This window comes from Sorghum bicolor, chromosome 4 (genome assembly GCF_000003195.3).
Source record: "Sorghum bicolor cultivar BTx623 chromosome 4, Sorghum_bicolor_NCBIv3, whole genome shotgun sequence".
In the NCBI taxonomy this organism is placed as follows: Eukaryota; Viridiplantae; Streptophyta; class Magnoliopsida; order Poales; family Poaceae; genus Sorghum; species Sorghum bicolor.
The window spans coordinates 56439265-56458895 of NC_012873.2; the positions used below are offsets into that span (position 1 = coordinate 56439265).

General features: G+C 48.8%; 1 protein-coding gene across 1 annotated transcript; it reads left to right on the forward strand.

Annotated features, from left to right (window-relative positions):
* Nucleotides 4338–5745, forward strand: LOC8059684 (LRR receptor-like serine/threonine-protein kinase EFR). Its single transcript, XM_021459566.1, has one exon. It carries the CDS (start codon nt 4636–4638, stop codon nt 5743–5745), a length of 1110 nt encoding a protein of 369 aa, XP_021315241.1. The 5' UTR covers nt 4338–4635.

Consider the following 19631-nt stretch of genomic DNA (forward strand, 5'->3'; position numbering starts at 1 on the left):
TTTTTAAAAAATGTATATCCTGTATATGCATGCATTTTATAATATATAAACACTTTCATTGCAAGAGATTTAAACTTATACAGCCTTAAAATCTACAGCAGTTCAATGACACAAACATCGAACTCCAGGAGAATATAAATCTTTCCATCAACAAGGTAACTGATGAGGTCTCGTTACTTCGTTTCATGTGGATACCAAAACTGAGGCCGGTATCGTTTTAAAAAAAAACACTAATGCCGGTACGACCGTACAAAACTTTTCCACGTTGTTTTTATAAGATTTTTCGACGTTTTGATATCTCTCAGGTTCACACCTTGATGATGCCGTTTGACAGGATTCAAGAGGTGCAAACAACGAGTGGACGAAACGCAGAGTACACATGAGAATTTTTTTTAGATACCAATCGATAAGAAAAGTATTGGTTCTATTTCTCCAGCGTCGGCCAGTCGGTGACCTGGTGCCGCAGCTCACGTCAGATGTGCCGGCCTGACGGCCGCCTGATCATGTTGTTCCGTTCAGAATCCCTTTATCTTTCTATATATAATCCCCTTCACTAACCTCTCTTTTCTTTGGCACTAATCAATGGCACGTGGCATGGGAGGGATCTCACGTGGATGGAGGATCTGGGTCTTCGCTTGATCTGACATAAAAAATATATATTGGCCCCGAAGCGATCGTTGGCCCTTCACACTCTCAAGCTTTTGTTGTGTTCATTTCCAGTCCCATCAGTTAGCGTGTGTGTGTGTGTGTGTGTGTGTTTGAGGATACAATTTGTTGTCGCTTGAAAACATTTGGATCGAACCACTGGTTGTTCACTTGTTCGTAACAGTCGGATAAGAGGCATACCGTCGGTGCCTTTCGTATTGTTCACTCAACTTTATTTACCCCTTGGGGAAAAAAGTCTAAAGACCTTTTTTTTCTTACAGATGTGTTATAGAGTTGTTAAGTCATTGTAGGTCTTTTGCCTATTTCCAAACAAATGTTCCGTTATTATCAGAAAAAAAACAAAATTCCGTTTGTTAGTTTAAGGGCCCATATAGTGTGGGCCGGATGGAGGCCCATTTAATGTGGGCTGTATGGCTGCTGCGGCTTCAGCTTCTTCACTCTACAGGGAATTTAGGCCTCTAAAAACCAAAAAGTTTTTAAGATTCTCCGTCACATCGAATCTTGCAGCATATGTATGAAGCATTAAATATAGATAAAAATAAAAACTAATTATACAGTTCGTGAGATGAATCTTTTGACCCTAGTTAGTCTATGATTGGACAATATTTGTCACAAACAAACAAAAGTGCTACAGTAGCGAAATCGAAAAAGTTTTCACATCTAAACAAGGCCTTACTAGATTTCAGAGAGGAGAGAAAACAATAGTCCAGGCTAGATGCCAGTTGGTACAGTACTTACTGAAGCCAAGCTGCTCTAAACAGATAGGTTAAGAAGTCACGTCGCGGACGGCGGACCATTATAACAACAACACTGTATGGATTAATATCACAAGATAACTCTCTACAATCTTGCAATGGTTTAGGGCTTGTGGTTGTGTTTGATTTTGAGTGGCTAGGCAACAAATCTAAGTCGCTGATTTTGGTAATCTGACGGGCAAGATCGATGTTTGACGGAGAAGCTGCCCTAGAACACTAGCCAAACATACTCCGTTGGCTTGCACTCAAGGCAATGTTTCCCTAGCATTAAGCCGAGCATCTCCAACAGTTATGCAATTAGAATTTTCTATTTGTTGGAATTTTGCCAAGTCCCTAAACGTTTTGCCAAAAGAAAAATAAGTCCATCTCCAAGTGTTTGGCATTTTTGACTTGGCATTTCCCAAAAATAGTGGACCCAACTATTTTTGTCCGGGATCTTTTTTTGTTTGGCGCGCTTCGCGCGATATTTTTTCCTCTACGCGGAAATTTCCGTCGTCCGTCGTCGCCAGTCTACGAAGTCGCAAGTCACCGTTGTTTCGGTGAATCGCGGCCTCCCGGTCCGCCAGTCCACGAAGTCGCAGTTCGCCAGAGTTCCGTCGCGCGCCAGTAGTTCACGAAGTCGTAGGTCGCAGAGTTCACGTCGTGCGGGAAAGAAGAGTTCGCATGGGAGGAGGAGTCCTCGAGGGAAACTACCGCAGCGCGTGGGGAGGTCGCGCACGACAAGAAGTCCAGGAAACTCGGAATATAAAAAATGCCAAGCCATTGTGCCTATGCAAAAATGCCAAGTTTGGTTCATCAAATGCCAAGTTTGCCAAAATGCATAAGTCAAATGCATAACTGTTGGAGAGTAATTTTTAAGGTTTTTGGCAAATTTCTAGAATACATAGTCCAATTACATAACTGTTGTAGATGCTCTAAGAGAGTTCCATGTGTTTAATTTTGGATGCACGATGAGGCTGCAAATCCTTGCTTGGTTCACCTAGCTAGCAGGCTACAAAGCAAACATCTCTTTAGTGTGTCCATAGCACACACCACATTGGCAGTTGGAATCTGGCTCTTAGCCTCTTTGCCAGGCACTGTAGCCAGCTAGAGGCTTGATGCGGTGACACGTGCAATGCCATTGAAGCATTATCAGCACACACTCACCCACGATGCTTACACACATTGATTATGATTCATGACCTGTGTTGTACTCTCTCCTTCTACAAAGGAGTGAACATATCAACATTTTGAGAAGCCAACTAATCCAAGCTTAATAAAAATATTTTTTGTGGGGAAAAGTAATAATATTTATAATATTGAATAAGTGTTATTTGATTAAGCATATTATATTTTCATAATAATCTATTTTGAGATATAGATTTTTATATTTTTAATAAATTTAATTAAATAAACTTAATTAACTACTAAAATCCTGAGATACATATTATTTTTGGAACAGAGGGACTAATCCCCAAATCCTGGCAACTCTCACTCTGCTCTTTTTAAGCTTTGAAACGTAGAAATCTTTTATATTTTTTACAAAAATAAATTGATTCATTTGAAAATTTTGTATAATTCCTACAAAATTCTTGTGTTCTGGTGAGCCCTTAAGGACTAGCAGAAAGGGAAAGACTCGTATGTTAACCTGACTGACCGTTGATCATAGAACTAGCACATGGGCAATATTGGAAAATGGGCCTTAACATGGCCTTACAGCAAAATTATGGAACTGGACCTGGATTTTGGCAGTGACTGAAGTGGACCAAGAAACCAAGGAGTGCCTTCAAAGGCCCAATAATAAGTACAGTCGAATCGATTACTCAGGCAGTCACGATTTTCTAAAAAGAAAAAAGAAAAAGAAAACTCAGCCAGTCACGATGCTGCACTTCTGTATCTGTATCTGCAGTCCAGCACGTGTGCAAACTGGTAAGTTTGACGGACTCAACGTCTTTGCAGCAACGGTGGCAGTCAAGCTAAGGCAAGGCGTGACAGTGGCAGCTGAAGTGCAAGTGTGTGGCGGGTGAGAGACTGAGAGCGAGGACGATACAAAATAAAAGCTGTTCTTTAAACCCGTATAATAACTTAATAAGGCCTCAAGCCTCAACCAGCCGCGTATCCCAACTCAACCTTCACGGTTCTCGCGTAGTGGCGGATCCAGAAATGGACTAAGAGAGGGGCTATTAAAATTTTTTTTCTCACTCAATCTAGTACACTAAGGTCTTGTTTAGTTCCAAATTTTTTTTGCAAAATACGAATAGTAGCATTTTCGTTTGTATTTGACAAATATTGTCCGATCATGGACTAACTTGGCTTAAAAGATTCGTCTCGCAAATTACAGGTAGACTGTGTAATTAGTTTATCTATATTTAGTGCTTCATACATGTGCCGCAAGATTAGATGTGATGAGAAATCTGAAAAATTTTGTAAAATATTTTGGGAACTAAACAAGACCTAATAGATATAGCTAACATTGATAATTCAATATTGATTCAAAGTGTTCAAAGACAAAGATTCATAAAATAAGTATAGAAAAATACCAAATATATGAAGTCTTTTGCTAAAAAAAATGTGTTAAAAAAATTTTGAGCCCAAGAGGGAGGCTGCAGCCACCCCAGCCTCCCTCGTGCATCCGCCAATGTTCTCACGTATTGCACTCACTGACCCAAAGATCAACAAGGCGCGCTGTGCGCTCCAGACGAACACAGGTACACCTTTTCCCTAAATTTTACACTCGCGCCTTCGATCCGTCGTTATTAATAATCCAAACATCTCTTAGTTTTTCTCATGGTTGAAATTCTTCGTGATCGTGGTGTTGTCGATGTTTGTTAGTAAAGCAGTTATGCTCTAATATGCCTTGCAGATACGATAAGGGTAGTTTTATCCAAGCAAATGGCGAAACTGGGCATGCATATACTGTTACCACTGCTGCTGCTGCTGCTGCTGTGTTTGGGAGTTGGCAACACCTGTTGCTCGTCAATCCATGGCAACAGAACGGATCTGTTCTCACTCCTAGACTTCAAGGACGGCATCACGAACGATCCATATGGAACCTTGAGCAATTGGACCTCCAACATCCACTTCTGTCATTGGCATGGTGTGAATTGCAGTTCCAGGCGACCATATCGCGTCACGGGGCTCAAACTCACCGGCCAAATCTTAGTAGGCAAAATCAGCTCCTCTCTTGGAAACCTGACCTTCCTAACAACACTTGATCTATCCGATAATAGCTTCCATGGCCACGTACCTCTTCTTAACAAGCTCCAAAACCTGGACACAATATCTCTGTGGGGGCAACCTTTTAGAGGGTGTTATTCCCGATGGGCTTACAAACTGTTCCAACTTAGTCGAACTAGATCTCTCTAAAAACAATCTCACAGGTGCGATTCCTCCTAAAATTTGTTTCCTTACCAAGCTAAAAGATATCCTCCTTTACAATAATCATCTCACTGGGGTCATACCTCCAGCCTTGGGCAAAATTACCACATTAGAAGCAGTTGATCTTTCAGAAAACCAACTCAATGGAAGCATTCCTGACAAGGTTTGGGAAATGCCAAACATAAAACAGTTGTTCCTTTATGAAAATAACTTATCAGGTGGAATCCCCCGGACTCTATCTTACTTATCTTCTCTTGTGGTGTTATCCTTGGTGTCTAACATTCTAGGTGGTACATTGCCATCAAACATAGGATATGCCCTCCCTAATCTCCAATCACTTTATTTGGGAAACAACACGTTTAAGGGTCATATTCCAACTTCCCTAGGCAATATTTCAGGTCTACAATATTTGGATCTATCGTTTAATTATTTCAGAGGACAAATCCCACGCTCTTTCGGATATCTTTCACAATTGAGAGTCGTAAACCTTGGCACCAACTTGCTTGAAGCTAGGGATAGTGAAGGGTGGGAATTCCTTGATGCCCTGGCAAACTGTATTTATCTACAAACGCTTTCGCTGGCTGAAAATGAGCTACACGGATCTATACCCTATTCAGTTGGTAATCTTCCGATCACTCTTCAATATCTATTCATTGGTGGGAACAACCTATCAGGAATAGTTCCCCCAAGTATTGGGAAACTTACTGGCTTAGTTCAACTATCACTAGACCAAAACTATCTAGCTGGCACAATTGAAGGATGGATAAGAAATATGAAAAATCTAGAACATTTAAATCTTGAATCGAACAGCTTTACAGGAACAATTCCACCTTCCATTGGCCATTTGACACGTTTAATATTTCTCTCTCTTGCTAAAAATCAATTCACAGGTTTTATACCACCTAGGGCCTTGTTCGGCAGCTTGGGATCCAATCCAGAAGATTATTCAATCCAGGCCAGGAATTAGTTGATCCACTTGGTGGCACTCATTCCAGGTTTGAGTTTAACTCTTCAGCGGAACCAATCCAGGTGGCTCCAAATTTGCTGTTCGGTTTGGCCAGGATCCATCCAGGACTGTTAACAACATGTACACATACATATCCAAGCATTTAACTAATACAGCAGAATATAATCAAGCTTGAAATAAATCAAATTACCATGCATAGAAAATCCAGCAGAAATTTCACAACCTGACAAACAAATTGCACAGACACACATACATTTTTACTGTTCAGCACTACACAGGCTTCAAACCAGGGCAATATACCAGGAACATGCACAGGCACACATACTGAACTGTCTAGCACCAACATTACAAGATTGTGCCATGTAAAGTCACACATTCAGCCCTACTATTCTGTGTGCAAACACTTATAAAATAAAAAGATAGTTGTTGCTGATGATGTTACACCAAAGTATACTTGCAGATTATGGTCTTGTACTACTCAAAACTTAACTAGATGGCCTTCTTTATGTTGTCACGCCGAGCTACTTCACGTTCTCAAACTCATGTGTAGTCGCTGTCTAATATTTGTACCTGGCATTTCCAGCAGTCCTGACCTTGGAAAGCCTCCTCCTACAATGACAAATCAAGAGCAAACAATTACTCCAAGGTTACCCGTGGCCCACCAACCTGCTGGGACAGGGTTCATCGGCTGCTGATTCTTACATGGCCTTGCTGAGTTTTTGCAACTTGATAGTTCTGCTGCATTGTCTGCTGAATATCAACTCCTATATTTAATGCAACAATAGATATACCATATTAACTCAAGCTTTGATAAAATAGATGGGAGACTTATAATGCTTTGGGGCTTGCCTTTCATGAACGTTGTAAACTTGTGACATGGACACTCCACCACCTCTTCGGGCTCCACGGGTTCTGCTGGCTGGACCTTCGACTTTGGATTGACTTCCTGATCCTCCGGATTCACCCTCTCGATCTCGTACACGGTCCCGCCTTCTGATGCATCTATTGCATCTATATGTGATAAGTGAGGAATATGTATGCGTAAGAGGAATGTGATGAACGCTCAGTTTAAGTACATACAATTCTAAACCTCACTGGGCACTTATGTACCGAGCAAGGTCCAGCTCAAAACATCACAAGAGCACCACATAAACTAACAAAGATACAAACATGCCATACAACAAATCTGCTCCTTCTAGTTTTACACAGCAGCTCAAAGAACTGATCATATCTAGTGATCCACAGATCCAAAAGGTATGATATAAGACACTCTGGAAAGCTTATAAAATTGAGCACATTTCATTTTTAACTAGTAAAGCATGATTCCAGCAAAAAGATACTCAAACAATTGCAATACTAGAACCAGGTTCAGGAAAAACAGAAACTACAACCATCTACCATTCAACTTTAAATAGCAGCAACTCTTTAACCATATGGCCAAAGGCCACAAAAATTTAACAGCAACTAGAACATGAAGTTTTCTACAAATTTTGTATAAACAAGTTTTCTAGAAACATTAGTAACCAAATGTAGTTAGCAAAAATTACTCGCTGTCCCGGAGGGACATTTACCCCTAACTTAATTATTTGTTTACAAGGTAGAAGCATGTTTAGAGCAAACCAATTGAATCACCAAGATAAACATAACATGAGATTGCCAGAAACCACATGCTACTCATCCAATTTATTGATTTATTTAATTCATAAGGCATAATTAAGAGATACTATTTTAAGTGCTCAGAAAAATCTACAAAAATTACAGAAGCATAAGCACAGCACACAAGTACCACCATAAAATGTTTAGAGCATTTCCACACGCATAGACTCAGATATATACATTAACATGTAACAAGGTGCTTCTACTCACAAATAAGAAACCTCTATTGAAAAGTGTCAAACAATAGATTTCATATTATTCCTGACACTAACCTACCATTAGAACAAACTCTGACAAGATTTGGCACTTCAGGAAGCATACATTATTTTTAATAATTTATACAAGCATTAATATAAATAAACAAGGATAAATCATATTCAAATCATACAGCATCCAAAAATCACAAAATAATTACCAGAGCATACTACTGTTATACAGAGCATACCATAAAATTTTCAAAATATTTAGGGCAATATAAAATAACATATAAATTTACCTTGATTTATTCAAGAATAAATCTTAACAAATAAATCTGCAGAAAACATGGCATCTTTTATATTTGTAATAAAAACTAGATATCTCAGAGATGACCACAAATTTTGGTTCATCAGATTTGTAGCTCAGAAACTCAAGATATGATTTTTACAAGGTACGGCAAAATTCTGGAATTTGAAATAAAAGAAAAGGAGGGAAGAGAGTCACTGACACGCGGGACCCACGCGTCAGCCTCACCCGAACAGAGCACACGGGTCACCGACGATTTCCCACCGACAGCGAGGGCTTCGGCCAAACCAAGGGCACCAGAGTGATCCCCGTGACCATGCGCATCGATTGGACCCACTTTCCCCTCGGTGGAGTCACCGAATGGTGCTCGCCATCGACAATGGTGGCTCGACGGAGGCGCTCGGTGATACGTCGGTGAACTCAAGCCAGTAGAGCACTGTCGACGAAAGCTAGTCGGCAGTCTACCTTGGGGTATACCCACGGTAGTAGTTTATCGGTAGACGGTGCGCAAACTACGAACTCGGTGGTGACGCAAGACACGGACAAGCTTTTTATCCAGGTTCGGCCGCCGAGTTGGAGTAATACCTACGTCCTGCGTCTGGTTGTATTGATTTGTGTTGAGAGAATATGATGTGTCCTAGGGGGTCCCTTGCCCCTCCTTATATAGTCTGGAGGGCAGGGTTACAGATCTGGAAACTAATCCTAGTCGGTTACAATTGCCATGGATAATTCGATATCAATTCCTATTCTAACCGACCAGAATCCTGCTTGATCTCCACATCTTGTTTCCTTGCGCGGAACTCCAGGTTGTCGGATCAAGCTTTGGACTCGTCTCATAATGGGCCAAGTCTCCTGGCCCAAGTCCAGCCGTAAGGGTATAGGGGTTTATACCCCCACAGCTAGTCCCCGAGCACCATGTATTATGGTGTAACACGCCGTCTTGAGCTTCTTCGATCAGTGAGGCTTGACGTCTTCAAGAAAATTGCCCGAACAGTTGCAACGGTATTTTGACCAACTCAAAAGACAGTTGATCAACATTGACATCGAAGAAGCAGGTTCAAAGAAGCAGGTTGTTCGAAGAATGCATGGTGCTCTAAATTAAAAAAGATTTCTTTCCTGGTGAAGTGTGCCCACTTTACTTTTTTGAAAGGTATAAACATCAAAAAAGCAAGCAAATTCACCGCAAGGTGAAGTGTGCCCACTTAGTCCCCGAGCCTGGTAGTAGGTGACGCAGGCACGTGGTGCTAGGGTCAAAACAAAAGTCCTCAAAGAAATTCTGTAACTGAGATGCATCGCCAGATGCATCGTACCGATGTAGTCCCCGAGCTTGCTGGAAGGCGAAGTATGAGCCTTGTAGCAAGGTCTAAAAAGTGGAATTTACCAGTCTGACTGCAATTGAATAGATTAGTCGACCAGTCACCAAGCACCAAGTGCTTTTTAGAATTCTGTGTCGCTGTACTGTACGACCAGTCCCCGAGCATCGAGTGCTCGGTGGTCGGTGCAGTTCTTTAAAGCGTCTAGCTGATAGACTGGGCGACCAGTCCCCGGGCGTCGAGTGCTCGGTGGTCGGTGCAGTCCTTTAAAGCTTCCAGCTGATAGACTGGACGACCAGTCCCCGAGCGTCGAGTGCTCGGTGGTCGGCGCAGTCCTTGAAGTTCCGAGCTGATAGACTGGGCGACCAGTCCCCGAGCGTCGAATGCCCGATGGTCGGTGCAGTCCTTTAAAGCTTCCAGCTGATAGACTGGACGACCAGTCCCCGAGCGTCGAGTGCTCGGTGGTCGGCGCAGTCCTTGAAGTTCCGAGCTGATAGACTGGGCGACCAGTCCCCGAGCGTCGAATGCCCGATGGTCGGTGCAGTCCCCGGATTGTTGACTTTCTGGCGTATGTGTCTTCTTGTTTTTTGAAAAGATCTTCCCAGTTAAAGTTGACGTGACGAGGCCTCCTGACGGGGTGTCAGACGGATGCATGAAAAGTTGCGCCTGGCAACTGTGCAGCCGCCTTTGCATGGTTTGAGAAAAGGAAACCATCAATTGGTACGAAAAATCCGCCGCATTAATTGTCTATAATCATTGTAAACCGAAACGCCGCGTCCGCCGCATGGCCCGCCCACTTCCCGAGAATTCGGGAAGTGGGAGAGGTGGAGTTGCGGGTTATAAGAGCCTGATAGTTCCGCCTGTACTGCTTACCCTGCCATTGCTTTCAAACCTTCCGCTCTCATCTCCCCCAATCGCCTGCGTCTTCCTAACTCAAGCCCACATTCGCACCTCTAATGGCGAAGAGCGACTCCAGGAAGAGGGCCGAACTGATGGCCAAGGAGTGGAAGAAGTCTCGCAGCACCACGAAATCTCTTGGTGACCTCGTCGATATGGGGCTCCTGCACGGCCCGGAGCTCAGCGGCTGGAGGGCACCGGAGGGGGAGAGCTACCCCGACCCTCGCGCCGGTGAGATCGTTGTATTTGAAGATTTCATTAAGAGGGGCTTTGGTGTTCCTGTTCATCCTTTTCTTCAAGGTCTTATTTTGTACTATGAGATCGGGATTTGCAATCTGCACCTGAACTCAATTCTCCTCATTTCCACTTTTATCCACCTGTGCGAAGCCTATGTTGGCATAGAGCCGCACTTCGATCTTTTTCGGTATCTTTTCTGCTTGAGGAAGAAGGGAGCAGTTGGAGGCTCCAAGGTTGCAGGTGGAGTATACCTCAACCTTCGTGATGGAATGAAGAATCGCTACCTGCACTGTCCATGGAACACTTCCTTGACCGAATGGTACAGGAAGTGGTTCTACATCAGGGAGGAACCGGGCAGCTCCACATTCTGCGACGTGGGATACATTCCTGAGAAGAGGATGAGCTGGACCGACCGCCCGGAGTTCGACGGTCCAGTGGCGGATCTCATGAAGCTGATCGACTGGTCGCGCCTGGACGGGCTTGGCGTGGTCGGCAACTTCATTTGTCGTCGGGTGATGCCCTGCCAGAAGAGGGTGCACTCGGCGTACGAGTATGCCGGAAGCGTGGACCCGACCAGGATGCGGCCAGAGATCTTGGAGAAAGCGGAGGTACAACAGCTGTTGAACGAGCTGTTTAACTTCGCGGACGGAGGCTTCATCCGTGGCAGTGATCGGGTGCAAGCCTTCAAGTTAGGACGACCAGCACCAAAGGTATGTAGCAGATTATTTTGTTTTAGCATTCGTATATCGTCGGCAGCTGACTCATCTCTGTTGCTTTTGCAGATCGGCGATGTCGACCGGTGCACAGTGTATGTATCACTGGCACCGGGGATGGAAAATCCTGCGGGAGAAGACCCGCCAGAGGAGGACGCTGCTCGGTGTACTCATTACACCAGCAGTGAAGAGGACCAAGCCCGCCCCGTCCCGACCTCCGAGGAGAGGGTAGCGGGGAAGAGGCCATTGCCGGCAGATCCTTTGCCGACACCGGAGCTGCCGGCAGATCTACCGGCGGAGAGCAGCCAAGCACCGAAGCGTCGTCGGCTCGTGCGGATCGTTGACGACGACGACGACGACGAGGAGGCTGCGCCGTCGTTGGTCCGACGGCCCCGGGGTCGCCCAGATAATGCGCCGGCCGCTACTGATCGAGTAGCCAGCGACGCCCCTGCACCGCAAGTTGTCGAGACGGGGGCGCAGGTGCCGACCGGCCGGGCGAGGAGGAGGTTCACCGCCACCCACCGTCGATCAGACCTGTAAGTGTTCGACTTACGTATTTTGGACTCCTCTTTAATTTTTTTTTTGAAATTACACTTTTGTTCCTGTAGTGCGGCGTCGGATGTCGACCCCGGCCAGGCTGCCAGCCAAGGGACGGGCGAGCCAGTCCATGCTGCTGAGGATACGGCCCCCCAGACCACAGAGCAGCCAACAGCTGCAGTCGCGCCTGGGAGCACCGAGGGGCTCCCGTCCGCGGCACCGACTACGACAGGCAGCCCGACCAGGGCTGGAGAGGCTCCCCCAACTGGCTTCTCAGAGGAGGGAAGATCTCCGACCGCTCCACCTGCCGGGGGGAGTGAAGTCCCCACGCCGCCCCGAGCAGGAGCCTCTTCGGCTGCGGGCTCCCCAGGTCTGGTCCGAGGACCAGTAATACCTGGGACCACCACCGGGGGTGACGCAGCACAGGAGGAGGAAACCCGGGCGGCCTCCGATGATGAGGTGGAAGAGATTGAGGGTCGTCCCCGTGATGGCCGCCAACACGTGTATGTGTGGCGCCAACGCGGGGATCACTTTATCGGGCATGAGGAGCTCGCCGAGACCGAAGAGGCCGCCAGGGTGGAGCGCGCGGCCAAACGCCTCGTCGACGAAGTCAAGGTAAGCGACCTTTTGTACTGCTGTACATTCTATGCCGTGTTTTGCGTGGTCGTTATATACTCGCTTTGTAGGGCGCAATGAAAACGGCAAAGTACCGGAAACGGTGCTTTGACCAGATAGAAGGCATCATGGCCGAGAACAAGGCCCTTGCCGCGGAGGTAGACCGGCTGCGTTCGGAGGTCGGGGAGAAGGTGGCCGAGATGAGTGCCCAGGAGGAGCGTCGTCTCGACCTCACTCGTCGCTTGGCCGACCAGTACCGGCAGCGAGAAGGTTAGTCACACACTCCGAGCAGCTTTGCGTACTTGTGTAGTTTGCTTTACTGACCAGTTTATGGTTCACACAGACTTGGAGGAGGAGGTGGCGCGCCTCCGACAAGAGAAGGAGCAGCTCAGCCAACAGCTCGCCGGTGCGCTGGAGTCCGGGCGGCGAGCAGGAGAGGAATTGGGCCGAAAGGACCGGGAATTATCTGGTAATGGGTGCCGCCTTGTCAGCTGCTGCTTGTCGCCCCTTTGTTTGTTTAGTATGCCGAAAATAACGCCTTGTTTCGTTTGCAGTGCTCAAGGTGAACGCCAAGAAGCACCTGGATGATCTGATCAAGGACCGGGACTCCTGGAAGGTCAACTGTTGCAGGATCTGGAAGGGAGTGTCCCCGGTCCTAGACCTGATCAGTCCCGAGCTCCCGGAGAGCCAGCCCCGCGCGCCGCAGTTGACCCCGGTCGAGAAGGCGCAACGGGCGTGGGACTGGCTCCAGCAGTTTGTGAAGGACGCTGGGGAGTTTGCCGGTGCGCACGTCCTCAGCATGGTGCGCGCCCACTACCCCCTGGTCGACTTGAGCAGGCTGGAGAAGGGGTACCCGAAGGAAGTCGGCCCTCAGGAAGCGGACGAACTTCGGGGTAGTCTGCTGGACTTGTCGTCGACGGTGATCGACGACATCAATCTGTGCGGAACGGCCACTCCTCCAGACCAGCCGAGTTCAGATAGGTCGGCTAGGGAGTTGTCGGGCGCGTCCGTTGCGGGAGATGGGCGGTCGACGCCTGCGGTCTCGACCAGCCAGGCGCCGGTGGCCCCGACCCCTTCGTCCGGGCAGCAGGGCCAGGCGGGTGATCAGCCCGAGCAGCTAGGCCAATAAAGTAGTCTGTAGGAATAGACTAGTGTCTGCCCGTCAGGGTATTTATTGTAAACTTTGTGTGTAAAGTTTGTAATAAAGTTTGTTTTTTGTCATGACTGTTGTTTTGAGCGCTGTAAGAATATCTGAGTGACGTGTCACCGTATTCGTCTCGGTAGTCGCTAGGAGCATCCATTGCAGGAGTTTTGCCGAGTGCTGTGTGCGACAAGGTATAGGCAAAAAATAGAGAATTTCATTATCAAAAATTATAAGATACTTACAGAGGAAAGTTATCAAAACTTTATGGATAGAAACGTCGCAGTTTGTCAATGTGCCAAGAGTTAGGCACTCGTGTTCCGTCTGGGTATGCCAATCTGTAGGATGTGGGTCGTGTGACCTCGGTCACCACGAAAGGTCCTTCCCAGGGAGTGGATAGCTTGTGCATTCCCTCCTGGCTTGTTTTCCATCGAAGTACCAGATCGCCGACCACAAAGGAACGGTCTTTGACGTTCCTGTTGTAGTATCGCCTGACTGCCGCGAGATATTTTGCTGTTCGGAGGCAAGAATCTAAACGTTTTTCCTCCATGCAATTGATTTCGAGTTCTCTGGCGTTGTCGGCGGTCGCCTGGTCGAAGTGTTCGATTCTAGGGGATTCGAAGCAAAGGGCCAAGACGACGGGATGGTTTGAATTTCATGGGCAGGTACATGGGTCCTCTTAGCGAAAAACTGACATCCTTCGCAATGTCGAACCAGTTTTTCTGCGTCGCCGACCGCGGTTGGCCAATAAAAACCTGCTCGGAAAGCCTTTCCGACCAACGTTCTAGATGCGGCGTGATTGCCGCAGGATCCAGCATGTATGTCCTCTAAGAGCTTGATACCATCATCTTGGGGTATGCACTTGAGCAGTACTTCGGAGCTTGCGTTTTTCCGCATGAGTTTTCCGTCGACCAGGATGTAGTTCTTTGATCGTCGGATGAGGCGCTCGTTCTCTGTTTTGTCCTGAAAACCTGTCCCGTCTGATATGTATTTGATGAACGGGGTACGCCAGTCACGCCCACCGGTTGTCGGAGTGGCGTCGTCTATGAGCATTGCCTCGGTGGGTTGCTTGTCGACCAGGGAGGAGCCTACGCTCGGCTCATGGATGTCCTGGACGAAAATACCCCGTGGGATTTGGGCCCGAGATGAGCCTAACTTTGACAACGCATCTGCTGCTTGGTTCTTATCCCGGACCACGTGGATGTATTCTATGCCATAGAAGTTGGTTTCCCATTTGCGAATTTCTTTGCAGTAGAGATCCATCTTCTCGTGGGTTGCGTCCCACTCCTTGTTGAGCTGGTTGATGACCAAAGCGGAGTCGCCATAGACATAGAGGCGCTTGACCCCTAGTTCAACTGCTAGTCTTATGCCATGCAAGCACGCTTCGTATTCGGCGACGTTGTTTGACGCCGGAAAAAGGATCCGAAGGACGTAACGTAGTTTGTCCTTGTTGGGTGATACGAACAGTACCCCGGCGCCGGCACCGTTGATGTTTAAGGACCCATCAAAGAACATTGACCAGTGGTCTGAGACATCGGGAACGGGAGGCTCATTGAGATCCGTCCATTCAGCAATGAAATCGACCAGGGCCTGAGACTTGACCGTAGTTCGGCTCTGGAACTCCAGCGAGAATGGGCACAGTTCCATCGCCCATTTCACGATTCTGCCATTGGCGTCTTTATTGCGCAGGATGTCCCCGAGTGGGAAACTGGTTGTCACCAGGACTCGATGGCCGTCGAAGTAGTGCTTCAGCTTTCTTGATGTTATCAGAATGGCGTATATGAGCTTCTGTATTTGTGGATACCTAGCCTTGGACTCGTTTAGGACTTCACTTATGAAGTAAACGGGTCTCTGGACCTTGTAGGCGTGACCTGGTTCATCTCGCTCGACCACTATTGCCGTGGAAACAACCCTGTCGGTTGCAGCAATGTAAAGAAGTAGGTCTTCATTGGGCTGAGGCGCTGTGAGGACAGGTGACGAAGTGAGGAAGGTCTTAAGCTGAGTGAACGCAGCGTCGGCTTCATCTGTCCAAGAAAATTTTTCTGACGCTTTCAATAGTTTGAAGAAAGGGAGGCCTTTTTCTCCCAGCCTTGAGATGAAACGACTGAGGGCGGCCATGCATCCGGTTAGCTTCTGAATGTCCTTGACGTTCTTCGGTGGTCGCATGTCGAGTACGGCTTTGACTTTTGAAGGGTTTGGTCGTATGCCGTCGCGGCTGACGACGTTGCCGAGCAGTAGACCGGAAGGAACGCCGAAAATGCATTTCTTGGGGTTGAGCTTCCACTTGTAGCTATTGAGTGCCTTGAAGGTTCGGTCTAAGTTGTCGATTAGGGTGCTCGCGTCCCTTGTTTTTACGACCACGTCGTCCACATAGGCCTCGACGAGGTCATCGCGAATCTCGTCGTGGAGGCATTGCTGGATGGCCCTTTGATAAGTGGCCCCGGCGTTTTTGAGTCCAAAAGACATGGTCGTGTAGCAGTATGCGCCGAAGGGTGTGATGAAGGATGTTTTGATCTGATCTTCCTCCTTTAGCGAGATCTGGTGATAACCAGAGTAGCAGTCTAGAAAGGAGAGGAGTTCGCATCCGGCCGTTGAGTCGACCACCTCGTCGATGCGAGGGAGACCAAAAGGATCTTTAGGACCGTGTTTGTTAAGATCAGTGTAATCAACGCACATTCGCCATTCATTATTCTTTTTGCGTACAAGAACCGGATTGGCGAGCCAATCGGGGTGATACACTTCTTTTATGAATCCGGCTGCTAGAAGCCGTGTTATTTCTGCCCTAATAGCCTCCTTTTTGTCACGAGCGAACCGTCGCAGTTTTTGCTTGATTGGTCTTGCGGTCTTCGAGACATTTAAGGAGTGCTCGATCAGGTTTCGTGGGACACCGGGCATGTCTGCGGGTTTCCATGCGAAAACGCTCACGTTGTCCCTTAGAAACCTGACGAGCGCGTCTTCCTATTTTGGATCCAGGTTGGCCCCGATGAGGGCTGTCTTCTCGGGGTTGCCTTCGACCAGCTGCACTTCTTTGTACTCCTTGGATTTTGAGTTTTTCCTGGCTGTCGCCTGTTCGGGTAATCGGAGCTGATCGGGAGGTAGCTGTGCGGCTTGGTTTGCTGTTTCCGCCATGCGGATTGAGAGGTCGATTGCCTCGGTGATCTTGAAGCTTTCTTCTTCGCAGGTGTACGCAGTGTAGACGTTGCCTCTGACGGTTAGGACGCCCTTCTCCGTGGGCATCTTAAGGACCAGGTATGAGTAGTGCGGTACTGCCATGAACTTTGTCAGCGATGGGCGGCCCAGTATGGCGTGATAGGTCCCGTCGAAATCCGCGACTACGAAGTTGATGAACTCCGTCCGGAAGTGGTCGGGTGTGCCGAATTGGACAGGCAATGTTATCTGTCCAAGGGGCACTGAACTTTGACCTGGCAAAACCCCCCAGAATTGGGCGTCGTAAGGTTTTAGTTGTGCCGATGATATCTTGAGGGCGGGCAGGCTGTTGCGGAAGAGGATGTCGATGGAGCTTCCCCCGTCCACGAGCACGCGCTCGAATCTGATGCTATTGATGCAGGGGTCAAGAATCAGTGGGAAACGACCCGGTTCTGGGATAGCGGCCCACTGGTCCTTCCTGCTGAACGAGATCTCCCTGTGGGACCACGCGGGAAATTTCGGATCTGCGATCAGCCCGTCCGTGCTGTCTATGTTGAGGCAGGCTCTCTTTAACAACTTTCTTTCTCGCTTGGACTCAGTGGAGACCTTGCCCCCGAAAAATGGAGTGGACCACGTCAGTGGGGCTGACGTATTGGTGTCGGGGGTCCCTATCTTGGTCCTCATCCTCATCTTCGTGGTCGTGCCCGTCGCGCTTGTTATTTTTCTTGGCGGAGTCCTCTTGGGCGGCCCGCCGTGTATAGATACTTTTGAGGACGCGGCACTCTTCCATGGTATGGTTGGACTTTGGGTGTAGCTGGCACGGTCCCTTCAACATTTTGTTGTAGTCGTCTTGGTAGTCCCGTCGTCCATTGGGACGTTTGACCGTATTTACTTCGTGGTCGTAGTCGCGAGGGCGCTTTCCTCTGAAGTCGTCGCGGCTGTCGCGCCGCCGATCCCAACCCTCTCGGTGATCGCGGTTGTCGGAGCGGCGGTGATTTCTGTTGTCGTAGCGACCACGACCGTCATCTCGCCGGGAAGGCTGGTCGGGGCCTCTCGCATCGTCTCGGATTAGTTTTTCTGCGTCATCGGCATCGGCGTAATTTTTAGCCGTGGCGAGGAGCTCTGCTACCGTTGATGGGCGCTTACGCAACAACTTGTTCCTCAGCGCTTCATGGAAACGCAAGCCCTTGATAAAGGCTGAGATGGCCTCGTCATGAGAAATCTTCGGGATTTTGAGGCGCATATCCGAGAATCGTCGGATGTAATCGCGCAGAGGTTCATTCTTCCTGTCTCTTATCCTTTCAAGGTCATACTTGTTTCCGGGCTGCTCGCATGTGGCGATGAAGTTGTCGATGAAAGCCTGGCGTAGCTCTTCCCAAGAGTCGAAGGAGTCCTCGGGCAAGCCGAGAAGCCACTGATGACCAGCCTGGTCGAGGACTACGGGGAAGTAGTTAGCCATGACGTGCTCGTCTCCTGCCGCTGATCGGACGGCGATTTCATAGAGAGTGATCCAGTTCTCTGGATTTTCCTTGCCGTCGTATTTTTTAAGTTTTTCGAGCTTGAAATTGCGGGGCCACACGACCTGGCGGAGGTGTGAGGAGAACTGTCTTAGGCCCGGAGGACCGTGGGTCGCATCGTACTCGATGCGGCGCAGGTTTTCGTGGACTGCTCTCTCTGCGGCGCGCCTGTTGATGCGGTCCCGGGCATCTTTGGAAGGGATGTTGTGGCGGAGATCCCTGTGTTGATCTTCTTCTTGGCCGCGTAGGCCATGAACTTGCTTGCGGCGGCCATCGGCGTCCCGACCACCATCGTCGCGCCGCGAGTCCCCTCGACGGTTGTCGGGGGAGCGGCTGCGGTGACGCCTGCTGGGTGAGACCTGGCTACGATTAGTCTGGTCGGAGGCGGCTTCCGTATAAGAGACGTCCTGGACTCTCTTGAGCAGAGTGGCTGTCTGTCCCATTGCGGCGATCAGGTGTGCTCGGATGCTGGTCCGGACTCCCTGGCATTCGGGGGTGTCAGGAAGCCGATCCAGGTTGGCCATGGCGACAGCCACGTTGGCGCTTGGCGTTTTGTAGACTGGCTGGTCCCCGACCATGTCAAAGGCATCGTTGAGGTTATTTGGTGGCATCTGTTGTTGCTCGTCCGCACGCCGTTGGGCGCGATCGGCGTTACGCTGTTCGCGGAGTTGCCTCTGGTCATCTGTTTCTCCGTCAACGGCCGGTTCGTCGGCGCTGACATTGAACACAATATCCCCTCGCCGGGGGGGGGGGGGGAATATCGGGAATCGGTCGAAACCCGGAGGGTGTGAAGGAAAATCCAGGTCGTAGCCCTCGTCTTCGGTGTTTATAACCTCGGTGGGGACGGAGCCGGTGCTTGAGTTGGTGCTGGAAACCTGGCCGTCCCGTAGCTCTCGGATTGTCACCATGTTGACATGGTGACGATTGTTCCTTGTCGGCGACCAACCCGCCTTGCTGAAAACGGATTGGACATGCTGTGAGTAAACAGAGGCCGAGTTGTTCAGGCCGCAAGGATAGTCTTCCTTTTTGAGCTCGACGGATCGTCCTGAGGGGGTTGAGGTTATCGTCAGGGACGTTCCCAGCCGTTCGTGTGTGGCGACACGAGTTGGCCGGCGGGATTTCGAAAAATCCGCTCGAGCAGCTTGGTCGGGCCGGCGCAGAACTCCATCTATTAGTTGGGAGACTTCGAGCAGCTTGGAGTCAGCGCGATCGAGCGCTTGGAGGAGGTCCGAGCAGTCGATCTCCTTTCCCTTGTAGAGTGGGAACGGTGGTCGGGCGCTTGGTGCCGTCATGCGTGTGGTCGGAGACGGCGTGATCTCAGATTGGATCTGGATCTCTTTCGGAACCGTGGTCGCGAAGCCGCCGCTGCACGTCGTCCACGTGATCTGGCCGACGGTGAACGTGAGGCCTTCGGGCACGGTCGCGGAAGCTGGGATCGTGACCATCTTGTTCGCCGGAAAAGTTGCACGCACACCCCCTACCTGGCGCGCCACTGTCGACGAAAGCTAGTCGGCAGTCTACCTTGGGGTATACCCACGGTAGTAGTTTATCGGTAGACGGTGCGCAAACTACGAACTCGGTGGTGACGCAAGACACGGACAAGCTTTTT

Excerpts from the sequence above, each read along its gene's own strand:
- LOC8059684 (XM_021459566.1), top strand. The coding sequence starts at position 4,636 with ATGGCCACGTACCTCTTCTTAACAAGCTCCAAAACCTGGACACAATAT.